A 13,425-nucleotide genomic window follows, 5' to 3' on the forward strand; every position below is an offset into this window, starting at 1 on the left:
AGCTGTCAAGCCTTGCCTGTGTTCAGTTTTCTAGCCAATGATGCCAACTTGTGCAGGACGTGGGGGGAGGGGCAGTTAAATTGGCACCAGTTGGTGCATACAAAACATGGCTGCTCAGTTAGGAAGCCAGTGTTACGGCCTTTTCTTTAGCAGGCTAGTACCGTACACTTTCTCTCAAATAACCTCCAGCACTGTCCCTTATGAGGAGCCCCGTGGCGCAGAGTTGGTAAGCTGCAGCACTGCAGTCCAAGCTCTGCTCACGACCTGAGTTCGATCCCGATGGAAGTCGGTTTCAGGTAGCCGGCTCAGGGTTGCCTCAGCCTTCCATCCTTCCTAGGTCGGTAAAATGAGTTTACCCAGCTTGCTGGGGGTAAAGGGAAGATGACTGGGGAAGGCACTGGCAAACCACCCCATAAACAAAAGTCTGCCTAGTAAACGTCGGGATGTGACGTCACCCCATGGGCCAGGAATGACCCAGTGCTTGCACAGGGGCCCTTTACTGTCCCTTATATGATGTTTTGGAACACTAGGGCATGCCTGTGATCTGAGCAGTGGGTTTTTTTTTCCTCCCATACAGTTCCACTCCCACCAGCTGTTCCATGTGTTCGTGGTGGCTGGTGCCTGTGCACACTTACATGGTGTTTCAAACCTTCAGGAGTTCCGCTTCACAGTTGGAGGAGGCTGCTCGGAGAACGAGATGCAGTGAGCATGGCCAGACACCCGGGACTGTAACCAAAAGAGAACCGTGGGAGAAGCCAGGAGTTGACCAGGCGGCTGGTGTGAGCTTCAGTGCCCACATCATACCTGTGGTGGTGTGGAAACTTCATGGGGATTCTAACTCAAATGCAGAAGAAAAATTCATACCTCAGGCATTGGAGTGAACCGGTTTGGAAGACCCAGAAGTTCTTAAACCCTAAATTATTCCTGGGATCTACAGACTAAGCTAAAGAAAGCCCTTTCTTAATCAGCTTCTGTTCAATGCCATATTTATTTGTAGAGAATAAGAGAGGTTGTCACAAAGAGGTGGCTTGGATTTTTTTTCCCTTTTAAAAAAAATCTAGTTTGAGATTTGTATCTTGTTCAGGTAAGTTGATTTTAGATGCTCTTTTGAGAGAGAAAAAATGTAAATAAGATTTCTAACTTTCTGTTTAATTAAAAAGTTTATATAAATGTTTTAAAAACTGGGGTGGGGGGCGGGAAGGGGTTTTGTATAGAATGCAACATGCAAGTACCACACACTGTTTCAATTTTGCACGAACTCTTGTCAAGTGCAAGAGGGCCAGGTGAGACCCCTGGGAAGTCAAGCGTTCGGGTTCTGCAGGTTCTTCCTAGTGCTGGTCTACACTGGACATAGATCCCCCATAAGCCTCTCGTGTCACGCACAAGGGTTGAAAGCGTTGGACTGCTTACAAACTTAATCAGGCTGCCATTCAGGCCTCCACGCGTTTAGATGGTCAAGGGAGAAGATGCTGTCTGTAGCTGAGCTCTGCCCCTTCGAGGCGCTGCGTCCCTTTATGGATACCTCCCGGTGGCTTTGTTGCACCAGCCTTCAGGATTTCTCTGGCTTTAAAGGCACAGCATTTCACATCCCTTGACCTTTGGGGTCTCCTGTCGGAGCTCTGCCATTCTGTAGGGTCTGCCAGCCCCTTTATCCAAGTGCACTTGTTAGTGCTGGGCACCTGTTGTTTTGTGGGTGATCCAGGAGATAGGAACGGGCACGTTGGGAGGAGGAGTTTATTGGGAGTGGTGGCCGCAGCGTTGTCCTTGAGGGAAGAAGACTGGCATTCTGCTTTGCTGATCCATTCTGGATTGTTTAGGGTGCCGCTGAACCGCAGGAGGGCAAAGGTGGCCTGTATTAAATCGACTAAGCTGCAATGTAACGCTGCCATTTCTTCACTTTTCCTTCTGGTCTCTAGGATATCGTTGCGAACTGCAAAACACAACTTGCAGAGTACACACTTTGGATCCATTATAGCTTTCCCTCTTCTCCTTAAAGTAGTGTTTGGACCCAAGGACGCTTGTCAGATTTTATCTCTGCACCGGGCATTGACTTTCCTTGTTTTCCAGGCACTATTTTGATCACTCTTTGCCCCAGATAACTTAACAGCATGGGGTAGTGGTACATTGAGAAGGGGTGAAGGACCATGAAGCAGAACAGTAAGAGTAAGGGAAGGTGTAGCCACTGCTTCTTGTGGTGAGGGTTGGTGAGGTATGACAGATCTGGAAGGAAACGTTTTGGCAAATTGTCTTTATGCAGATAGCTTTCCAAGGGCAGTTATTTTCATTTTGGAATAAATGCGGGTTCTTCTGTGTTTTGCCCATCTTCCCCCCTTCTTTTTTAGGGATTAACTGCTCTACCTTTACCCCTGAAAACAGAATTGGAAGAGTTTAAACCTACAAGAGGTGCTTAACGGGTGCTTGTAGGCAACTTAAGGTGTTTTTTTTTTTTTTTTTTTGCTTTGAATAGGATCACAACACTGAATGCAGCTAGGCCAGATTGGCAGCCTAATGTTTGTTGGTGTCTTGATCCCAAATTAAAGTCAACAGTATTAACTCGAAGCCCTTTAATGCACCGGGAAGACCAATGCTGATTTTAAACCTCCTCGCTGGTGTAGGTAGCCACCTGGCAGAAGGGTGGCTTTCCTAATGAGGGCAAGTGGCCATGCATATCAGAGCCAGGCCTACCTGTGCGAAAAGCACTTTTTGGGGTACTTTTGTATCTGTACCAGCAGAAGCTGCATCTCCCTGTTCTGGATCATCCTGTGCTTGCTTCCCAGATAGGGGCTTTCGCGCCTTGTCTGACACAGCGTAGAACCTGTACAGAAATACAACCCTCCACTTGTTCTTTAACCCTCTCTTGGTCTCTGTTTTAGGACCTCCTGTGTCCCAATAAGATACTGCTTAGCTGTGCACTTTTTTCTGTGGTGCTTGCTGAGACTTCTTCCCAGGTTGGCACCTGATGCCTTACTCTCAGCAGTTGGAGCTTTGCTTGCTTCCTCTTTTTCTCCGTGTGTGCAGGTTTTCAGCATAGTATAGTTAGATTCTGCAGCTTCTTTCTTTCTCCCCATTAACTTAGTGGCCTTGTTCAGATTTTTTTTTTACAATGCTTACTGTTGGAGGCAACAAAGCACATCTTGGACTTTAAAGATGGGGTCTCTGGATGATGGGATCTCATTACTTGTTGTATTCTGAACTTCTAATAAAAACAAAATACCATGCATACAGAGGTTTGAGTCTTGTGTCCTGTATTACGTGATTTGCGAGAATTTTGCAAGAATCCATGTTTTTCTGTTAAAGTAACCAATATGGTTGCTGGGAGATATAGCCTTGAACACTAACTAAGGATGTCAAGAAAGTAGTTTGGTTTCGTTTAATGGCAAGGCCGAAAGCTCCCAAGGTTGTGCTTTCATCGCATACATTTTTCAACTGAAAGGATCTACTGTTTCAGAACTAGCCTTGGTGGTTATGTAGCCACGAGGAGGCACAGGCACACTATACAGCCTGAGACATGGATGCTTTGGTCTTAGGTGTCTTACCCACAGTTCTGATCCCCCAATTCTCCTTTGCCTGGCTGCACACTCTCCTATCCATAAAATACAGCCCCTACATCCCTAGGTCCTGTGTAATTATCCTTCGCTTTAATGCACCCTTTCCCTACGCTCCCTCTCATTTTGTTAGATTTCTACTTGCCCAATATGCTTCTAGTCTCCTTCCCTCAGTTGTACTGCTTTCTGGGACTCTACATCACCTTAGTTTTTATTCATTTATTTAGAGTTTTGCTGCTTTCCAGTGGAGCCTGCCTGAGGCATGCTCTTGCTTTCTTGGAATTGTTTCCTAACTTTTAAATGCCCCTGCATCTATATTACTTCCCCCATGCCAACATCACACAGCAGCATACACACTCCCAGCTTTTCCCAGCACCTTTCCTTTTGGTGGAGCCCCATGGCACAGAGTGGTAAGCTGCAGTACTGCAGTCCAAGCTCTGCTCACAACCTGAGTTCGATCCTGACGCAAGTTGGTTTCAGGTAGCCGGCTCAAGGTTGACTCAGCCTTCCATCCTTCCAAGGTTGGGAAAATGAGTACCCAGCTTTCTGGGGGTAAAGGAAAGATGACTGGGGAAGGCACTGGCAAACCACTCCGTAAACAAAGTCTGCCTAGGAAACATCGGGATGTGACATCACCCCCTGGGTCAGGAATGACCCAGTGCTTGCACAGGGGACCTTTACCGTACCTTTTTCCTTTTGGTGCCAAGTTTTCTCATTTACTGATATGTATCCTTCTGGTTTGCTTGTCTCTTGGGGATGGTTCTAGTCTTAATCCTGACTGTTCTAAATCCAGAACAAAAAATGTCTTTATTCCCTCCTTGACACCTCCTCTTCTGTCTTGCTGAAATGCTGGTACTCAACCAGATGCTGTTGTCAACACATTCATTTTGAGCTGCTGGAATGTTTCAACTTTCATGTTATCACAGTTCAACAAAAAGTATACTGTGGAATAACTTAAAACTATAGATGGCTCTGTATTTGGGATCTAACTCTCCAATGAAGAACTGGATGTTATTTGAAGAAAAGTTCTGAATCTATTGCTGTTCTTTCACCCATCAAGGTGACCCTCCAGCTATTGAGAGAGTGACCAAACTAAACTGCACTATAGGCTCATCCTTCCTTAATTTCCTTCCACTTGGTTGTCCAGAAGACGCTGGACCAAAGACCATTGAAAGGCCCTTGTAAACCTCTAAGAGCCTTCTGGAGTAATACAGTGCTTATATTTTTATCCCATTCTTCCTCGAGTTGAGAAGGTGGCAAGTGGAGGTCTATTTCCTACATCCTTTATTTTGTCAATAACCAAAACCAGGTTAGCTACAATCAGTGGGCAGGCATTTGAATTGGTCTCCTTGCTTCCAATCCAGTATGCTTACTTACTGTCATACGTCTAATTTTGAACTGTGGCTCTAGAATGTGCATTAAAAAGTCTGCACACTGAGGGCCTACTCAGATAGGGGAAATGTTTCTGCAAGTCTGGGACAAATGAAGGGAATTTTTAAGAGTTTAAGAAATTTTTTCCTTATGGTGGGGAAGCTTGATTTTTGTGCTGCTATGTCGTGAGATCTCAGCTGCCGTTGTGAGCGTTGCCATACACAGGCAATGGCAACAGAAATGGCAGGAAGGCACCGCTGTTTGCCAAGCCAGGAGGAAAAGCTACTGTGGCCACTACTGGTGAGAGAAGCAATGACTACTGGTGACAGAGAAGAGAGGGTGGTGGGGATGGTGACAGATGCACAGCTGCTGGATGAGCTGGGGAGGCATTGGTAGTGCTGCAGCAAAGGGAGAGGCAGTGGGGAAGGAGAAGGGGAGGTGGTAAGAGAAGGGGAAAGCTAGCTTGTTAAAAAAGAAGCCCACTATCAAACTTTATCCATCTCCCAATTACAACAACAACCTCCCTACTGTGTCACAAATCTCTTGAGTGCTTCAAATCAGGAAATGCTGAACATCTGAAAAGCACTGCTCCTTGGGGTTGCTGCTGCTCTGGAGGAAATTGCAAATGCATGAACTGTTCAGTAGGGGTCCATTTTTGCAGTCCCTACAGGAAGAGCCCCTTACTACTATGCATTGTCCTTTTGGTTCACTGTACACAAATGGAGCTTGAAAGGTTACCTTGTCTCTCAACCAAGGTGGCTTGGGTGAAACGCTTTAGTCAGCGCTTGTCTTTATATTGGATATACTGTGGGTTGACCTCACTGTCTAGTGCAAAGAGTTCGGTCAGATAAGCCATACGCTGGGACCCAATTAAAAGGTTACTTGCTTGCAAATGAATCAATGGACACAAAGGGCGGTCAGTATTGGCAGAATGGGTCACTGAACAGTGTATCGAACCTGTGGAAGACCAGGAAGATTAAAATGACTGAGTTTGCTTACTTGCTTGAGATCATCCTAGTGCCAAAATGAAACTTCCATTCAAAACCTGTCTTGATCAGTTGCACAGGAGCTGCAATCAACCATTTCAAAGGAATCTGTTCTGGCTGTTTTCTCAAAAGCATTAGTCTGCTTTTGGCAGTTTCTGATGTACAAGAGACGATCCTTGGAATATGAGTGACACAGTATAAATTCAACCTTACTGGAGCCATGTGAAAAACTCTTCTGGTGACTGCTGGTATGGAACAAACTTTCTATTTCCAATTCTTTACCATTTGAATTCTGTATATTAATGAAACACCTAATTCACCTCTGGTAGCAGGCAGTAAGAGGGTTTGAAAAAGTAGTTAGTGGCAAACAAAGGTCATGTAACCTGTTAGCTTTCAGGGCATTCAAAGCATAAATTCTGAATAGGGTAAAAGTTTCATCTGCAGGTGAAAAATATAAAGGCTAGTGTTGGGTTTTCCTTGCAGCTCTTCGAGCTTCATACTAAGTTGCTCAACTTCAAAACTCTCCAGCAAACCTATCCAGATATAAGCATAAGTAAGTTATACTAACCTATCCAGGTATGCAAACAGCCAATTTGCTTTTGAACTGCCAGTATTTGTACCCAATTATCACCTCATATGTTGTGAATGTGGCCTCATTGTGTCTGTCAGCCAGTAGATATTTGTGTAGGATGAAGAACACAAAACAACTAAAATGTCTTGTTAAAATGTTTAAAAAAAAATCCAATGTCAAACCCCTCCTCCGAATTACAATCATCTCCCCTCTACATTGTCACAAATCTCTCTGGGATCCATCAAAGCTGGAAATGCTTAACTCCAGAAACAGGTAAGTCTACTGGGCTGGGAGTGTTCTGTACACGGTTGCTTGCTGCGGAGTGATCCATTCATTCATTTTGCAGACCCTATAGGATGAGTTCCTACTATTAGGTAGGTTGGTCAGCCTCTTCTCCCCAGTGCTCTCATCAAGTTTTAAGCAAGGGGTGGTATGAAGGAAAAATGGTTTTCAGAAACTGAAAGATTCTGCAATGTAGGTATGTTATTTCTGATACCCTAGCTGACACCTAGTCAAAACTTAGCGTAGACCATTATCTCTCATGAGGCCAGTGTGGCAAAACACGTTGTCTGAATACTGTTAGTTAGAAGATGACCGACTAGAACCTGATCACATTCTAATTATTTTGAGGATGTGTGTGTATATGACTCCATGGATCATTCTGCTTAAATCTAAGTACTTAAGCTAGTCTGTGTCCCAGAGTGAAATCAGTCTGGCCATGGTTCTGCTTGTTTTGTAGTCCCCATGAAGGTGCTAAGATCTCCCATCCATCTTTTTGTCTGAATGCTCTTCTCAGTTTTATGACTCTGAAGAAATACCAAGGGCCAGGGACCCAAAGAATACTGCTGTTCAGAAACCCTTCATTCTGGTACATGCCATCTTCCCTACCTGGGACTTCCTCTTGCGTAAACTCGATGCTGCTAAGGCAGGGAAGGGTCAGCCTGCACGCTGATTGCATAGATGGGGTATCCCATTTGGGCTACAGCCACAGTATCTGATTTGCAAGCCCCTTCAGGAAAATAACTCAGTGTGTGAACAATATAAAAAGCACAAAGCGATGTAGGCCCAGAAGCCGTCGGGCGTCCACTGCCCAGTCAGTGTGTGCAGAGAGGTTCTTCAAGTGCTTGAGCTGTGTCCCCTTCACATCCTTAGAAGTCCAGGTTGTATGCCATTGCAGAGGACTCTGAATGCTGTCAGTGAAGAAGAAAAGCTGTCGTTCCCAGGAGAAGGAGAAGTAAGGGCAGCGAGGCGGAAATCTCTGCAGCTCCTCCACAGTCCTGGGCGTTTTCCTGGAAACAGAGCCAGAATGTGGTCAGCGGGCCAGGCGCTCTTTAAGTCTCCTAAGCAAGGGAATGGAGGCCAGCACCAAACAAGATGTGATTTGTAACATCTGAGCTGCTACAGTAGATGACAATGGTTATGAGGAGTTAATTCAGAGACGTGGGAGCATTATTGCTAAAGGTCACCAAGGATATCAAGGCCAGAGTTCAAGAAAAAGAAACTTAAAATTTACTGTGTAACATTAAAGGAGAATGTGGTGGGATTTCGTGGAATTCTTTGGATGCCCATGTACGTAGCATCTAACATTCACTTTTCACCCCGGGCCAGTACAGATGGTTCCCCCCGCCTCTGTTTGTATCTTCACAGCAGTCTTACATGGTGTGTTAAGCTGAGACAGTGGCTGAGACAGTCTTCAGGGTGGAGGGCTTTAACTCATGTCCCAGTCCTAGGCCCAATACCCCATGGGCTCTCCCGTGTGAAGAGGGGGGGGAGAAAGAGTAATAATAATCCTGGCGATAGTTTTACTGGTTTTTTAGCCTGGGTATAATTTTAGGTGGGTAGTTGAGTTGCTCTATAGTAGCCAAACAAAATCTCAGTCCAGTAGCATCATAGAAACCAATAACATTTTCCAGGGTATAAGCTGGATCTGACGTAGCGAGCATTGGACTCATGCAAACTTATACCCTGGAAATTGTTGTTGGTCTCTGTGTTGCTACTGGACTCAAATTTTGTTTTAGGGCAATAGAGAGAAGACCAAAACCTCCCTGCTGGCATCAGTGAACCATTTCACCAGTCCAGAAAGCCTGTGGGTGGGTACTACAACATATGATGTCATCTATATGTTGGGCATATGCACGACATGTGCATATGCAGCCAAAGTAGCCATTATCCTGACTGAAATGGTGAGTGGGAATAAATCTATGGCCCCTTTCCAGATTTTCCAAATTAGGGAAGTGCCCCAGTCTTTTGCGCTTTGATTGCCCACTTTATCAGATGCAACAGAGCTTCAGCTTACCTCAGGATGAAATGCATGGCAGGTGTCTGGCCGCCGTCTCAGTTTCTGGGAGCGCATTCTGTCGCATTTCACTGAAGCGTTATGTGCATTGCCATTAAGGTTAATAGCAGTGTTTGGAATTGGTGGGAATAATATGACCAGTTCATTCCCACAGTCTGTGGAGAGCCTTAATCAAAATCAACCTAGAATCACAGAGTTGGAAGACACCACCAGTGTCATCTAGTCCAACCCCCTGCACAATGTAGGAAAGTCACAACTACCTCCCCCCCACACCTGCAGTGACCCCTACTCCACGCCCAGAAGACGGCCAAGATGCCCTCCCTCTCAACATCTGCTTAAGGTCACAGAATCAGCATCGCTGACAGATGGCCATCTAGCCTCTGCTTAAAAACCTCCAGGGAAGGAGAGCTTACCCCCTCCTGGCTAAGGAGGGCACGTTGGAGCTACGTGACCTAAGAATTCACTTTTCTGAAAGGGCTATGGAAATGCCCTGAACTCCTTTGGCATGCTAACCGCCACTGGTTTTACATAAGAATCGGTCTCATTAGGGAAAGCTCTGCAGAACATAGACCCTGAAGGGCCAGAGCATTCCCACATGTCAAATGCAGAGGTCCATGTGCATGCTGGCACCCTCATGCATGTGTCAGAAGCACCAGATTGGAGCTACCAGTCACAACTAAGAGGTAATAGCACAAGCTGTCTCATGTGTGCCTATGGTTGCAATTTAGAGCTCAAAATGCTTGTGGATATGACACCAATCTAGCTATGCCTAAGTCCCATTGACATCGATGGTGCTTAAGGTAATTGCAATTAACTTGCCCCATTGAGTTCAGTGTAACATACATTGGACTGATCATGTGTGGCTGCAGACCCAAGTCCACCAACTGTGTGGTAATTCTTACAGGCCGCACGGCAGTTTAAATTATTGTTTTCTATGGGATTTTTTTAACAGTTAATGTTAGACTTCCCTGACCTGAATGGTCCATGCTAGCCCGATCTCTTCAGACCTCAGAAGCTAAGAAGGGTACGCTCTGTTTAGTACCTGGATGGAACGCCACCAAGGAAGTCCAGGGTTGCTACACAGGGGCAGGCAATAGCAAGCCATCCCCGAATGCCTCTTGCCTTGAAAATCTGCTGTGACTGAACAGCACTTTCCATCACCCCAGCATTAGACTGGAGTCACCATTCATCTGTTTGCTTGAGACTGTTACTTTACCCAGAAGGCCTGCGCTTGCCCCATGTGATGATGCTTTGGAGAGAGACAACCAAAGAAATAGCTAAATAGCAAGATTCTTGTCTCTCCGCCTTACACACTATGGTTGGTGTGTTTATTCTTTCCATCTATCAGAGAAGAGAAGTCACCAAAACGGTTTTGACTACTTGCTATAACAGAATGTAAAAGCAAACAAAAAAATCTGCCAACAATTGCTTCTGCCACACTTTTAACTTGGTGGTGTGGTACTCTTGCTTTCTTCTCTGCTCTCTGCATCCATAGTAATTAATTGTCGGACCAGGTGATCACTCTAACGGTAGAGGCCAGCTAAGTTTTATACCGGAAAAAAGATATATTTGACTTCTTTATGTTGCAGCAGGACAGGTGGGAAGATACTGCAGTCACAGGCAGCATCCGTAACCAGAAGCAGGAGGTTGCTTTTGGTAATTTGCTGTACCACAAACATCCTGTAAGGATAAGAAAATACCCCCCCTTCATTAGACAGCATTCATAGTAGGACATGGTGCCTTCCCTTGGGGCGAGGGAATGGCAGGAGAGGAAGCAAACAGGGAAGGGGACAGTGGGCAATGCTGTGTAGATAACGGAAGAATTGGATGCCCTTTTGAGGAAGTTAGAACTGGCTTGAAGACTACTATCTTCAAACAAATATTCTTCTTTAGAAGGCAGTACTTTGTGCTTTGTTAATAAAATGGGGTATGGGTAGAAATGTTGGTGCAATTGGTAATATTGGTTTACAGCTCTAGTTTACTTTCAAATGGATTTTTGTCACCTGGACTCTGAGAATGATGTCTCTGTGTGTGTGTGTGTGCCCACGGATGCACAATCATGTTCAGTTTTTACATTTTAGTTTATCCCCAAGAGTATGTGCATGGGGACTTATGTACACATGAATGGGTAAACATACCGCATTGGCGTATAAGTGTGTCAGGGCACCTTTGCAGCTTTATGAGTGTGTTCAGGATAAAAAGGTGTATTCAGTTATCTGTGCGAGTGATTAAGAATGATGTGTGTATGTGATGTGTATACATGGTCTGCTTCTTGCTTTGGTCATAAATCTAGTATTTGGGACCAGGATTTATATGGTTCTGATGATTCACGGCTGTATCTAAATGCCTTTCAATGCTTCCTGATTACTGTGCTGAGTTCCTTTCTCAGCTGCTGAAAAGTGAAGTGTACCTGTTGTTCACAAAGATGGAGGATGTGTCAAAGGCAGTTTCTAAAAATTGTGTGAAACCAAAGAGGGGGAATATACATGGGAATCAGTGCCTGGAAACAGTGCTCTGCTGCCCTCTGCAGAGAGCCAGCAGGTGGAGCACTGAAGGTCCAGAAAACCTAAGGGATGCTTCCAACCTAGTATTATTTAGCTCTATGGCTTGGTGCCTGTTGGGTTGCGGAGGTTTCCTTCAAGTGGTTGCCTGTGCAACTTATTTGAAGACGATCCTGTCAAATGTATCTAGAAGGAAATCTAGCTTGAGTTAACCAAATGGTCTAAAAGCAATTTGCATGGGTGAAAAGAATTGCTTGTAAAGTGATACTTGAAGTGCTTCACATACACTTTCTCAGGGCAGGTCAAATGTTACCTCATCAGTCTACTGCCAAAGCAATCTTTCCTTGGGCTACACCCAAACCCAAGCAACCATTTCTAAAAGATTCTCACTGCTTGTGTCCTAAATCCAAACATAAGAACATAAGAAAAGCCCTGCTGGATCAGACCAAGGCCCATCAAGTCCAACAGTCTGTTCACACAGTGGCCAACCAGGTGCCTCCAGGAAGCCCCAAAACAAGACAACTGCAGCAGCATTATCCTGCCTGCGTTCCACTTTGTAAAACTGTTTCAAGAGCTGCTGTTCTCTCTCCTATCAGCTTTAGCTAGGGACTTCAAAGTGTGCAGGATGTGCAATCTTAAATCTTCACGTAAGAACATAAGGCCATGCTGGATCAGGCCAAGGCCCATCAAATCCAGCCGTCTGTTCACACAGTTGCCAACCAGGTGCCTCTAGGAAGCCCCCAAACAAGACGACTGCAGCAGCATTATCCTGCCTGTGTTCCACAGCACCTAATATAATAGGCATGCTCCTCTGATCCTGGAGAGAATAGGTATGCATCATGACTCGTATCCATTTTTACTAGTAGCCATGAATAGTTCTCTCCTCCATGAACATGTTCACTCCCCTCTTAAAGCCTTCCAAGTTGGCAGCCATCACCAAATCCTGGGGCAGGGAGTTCCACAATTTAACTATGTGTTGTGTGAAGAAACGTAAGCAACATCTAATCATCGGGGTTAGCAGCCCCAGTCGTGGTGTTAAATGCATGGACATAGAAACATACCATAAGACACTTCTAGATACCGGTGCTTCTGTCGGGTTCACAGGTGTGTGTGTAATAGTTAAAGTGTCTCTTAGTATTCTTACAATAACTTTGCAAGGGAGACCAGTGCTGGTATCTTCTTATTACAGACAAGGGGCTGAAAGATGGTGATTTGCCCAAGGATTTTCAGTGAATTTATGGCTGAGTTGAGACTCTGACTCCTAGCTGGTGCTCGTAAATGCTATGTTATACTAGCTCCTGATGTATGCAGCCAAGGGAATTGCTCCAGAATCTATCATGATGTTTAATAGTGACTCTAAGGCTCCACTCTGTTGTAACACCAAACCATGCTCAACTAACCTAACTATGACCGAGGCCATTCTACTAACTATGGTAAATTAGGCTATGTCAGACAAAGATCTGCAATAGTGGTGTGAAGTCAGTTTATTAACTACTATTATTCTAAACTAGGGTTTTGTTCTGTATAAGAATATGGATATATCCTGGCTTCATCCTCACACCCTCCCAAGCCTCAGAGACACCTGGCCAGAGTGAAGCCGCTGAAACCAGCATCTATTATGGCAAACCAGGCAAGCTGGATACTGGTTTTTACAAACTAATCATATTTGGACTGCAAAAGCATGCTTAATTCTGCATCTGAACTGAGCATGCAGCATCTTTGCTCACCCAGTTCCAGCAGTCCTAATGAACCCCAGTGGTGGTGTGCCAGGGTCATGGTTATGCTTGGAATTATTCATGTACAAGTGGATCCAGCAGAAAAGATTACAATCAGAGGAACTGTATGATTAACAAGGGTTCACTTAAGTTAACTGTCAGTTTGGTAGGACCCTTGAGAAGAATGGCCTGGAAAAAGAAAGCATGTTTCTTACTTCTGACAGTCTCCACATTCAATGATTCCATTTGTCTCTTTGATGGCAGGTTCATATACAAAGACTGGGTATTCTGTGTCACATGGCTGCAGTGCATCGTGCTTCTTATGTTTGTGCGCTGGAATGGCAGAAAGAGAGGTAACATGAGACTAATTGAGCCAGAGAAAGAAGCAGGAAGGGGGAGAATAAAGATAGAAGCATTGACCCCATGCAATAATTCTGACA

General features: G+C 45.0%; 2 protein-coding genes across 2 annotated transcripts in view; one reads left to right on the plus strand and one right to left on the minus strand.

The window, feature by feature from the left end:
- The window catches only part of ADIPOR2 (adiponectin receptor 2), a 28,063-nt gene extending 27,286 nt beyond the window's left edge, over nt 1–777 (plus strand). Inside the window, exon 7 of the mRNA XM_056846165.1 lies at nt 578–777. Coding sequence (XP_056702143.1) covers nt 578–706 — 129 coding nt within the window. The 3' untranslated portion in view covers nt 707–777. The remainder of the gene's footprint in view (nt 1–577) is intronic.
- A 6,889-nt stretch (nt 778–7,666) lies between these two features.
- CACNA2D4 (calcium voltage-gated channel auxiliary subunit alpha2delta 4) overlaps nt 7,667–13,425 on the minus strand; it is a 171,546-nt gene continuing 165,787 nt past the window's right edge. The window contains exons 33-36 of the mRNA XM_056846716.1: nt 13,201–13,318; nt 10,334–10,449; nt 8,770–8,849; nt 7,667–7,762 (exon numbers count right to left, since the gene is read on the minus strand). Of these exons, the coding sequence (XP_056702694.1) occupies nt 7,667–7,762; nt 8,770–8,849; nt 10,334–10,449; nt 13,201–13,318 (410 nt within the window). The remainder of the gene's footprint in view (nt 7,763–8,769; nt 8,850–10,333; nt 10,450–13,200; nt 13,319–13,425) is intronic.

Source organism: Euleptes europaea, chromosome 3 (assembly GCF_029931775.1).
Source record: "Euleptes europaea isolate rEulEur1 chromosome 3, rEulEur1.hap1, whole genome shotgun sequence".
Lineage (NCBI taxonomy): Eukaryota > Metazoa > Chordata > Lepidosauria > Squamata > Sphaerodactylidae > Euleptes > Euleptes europaea.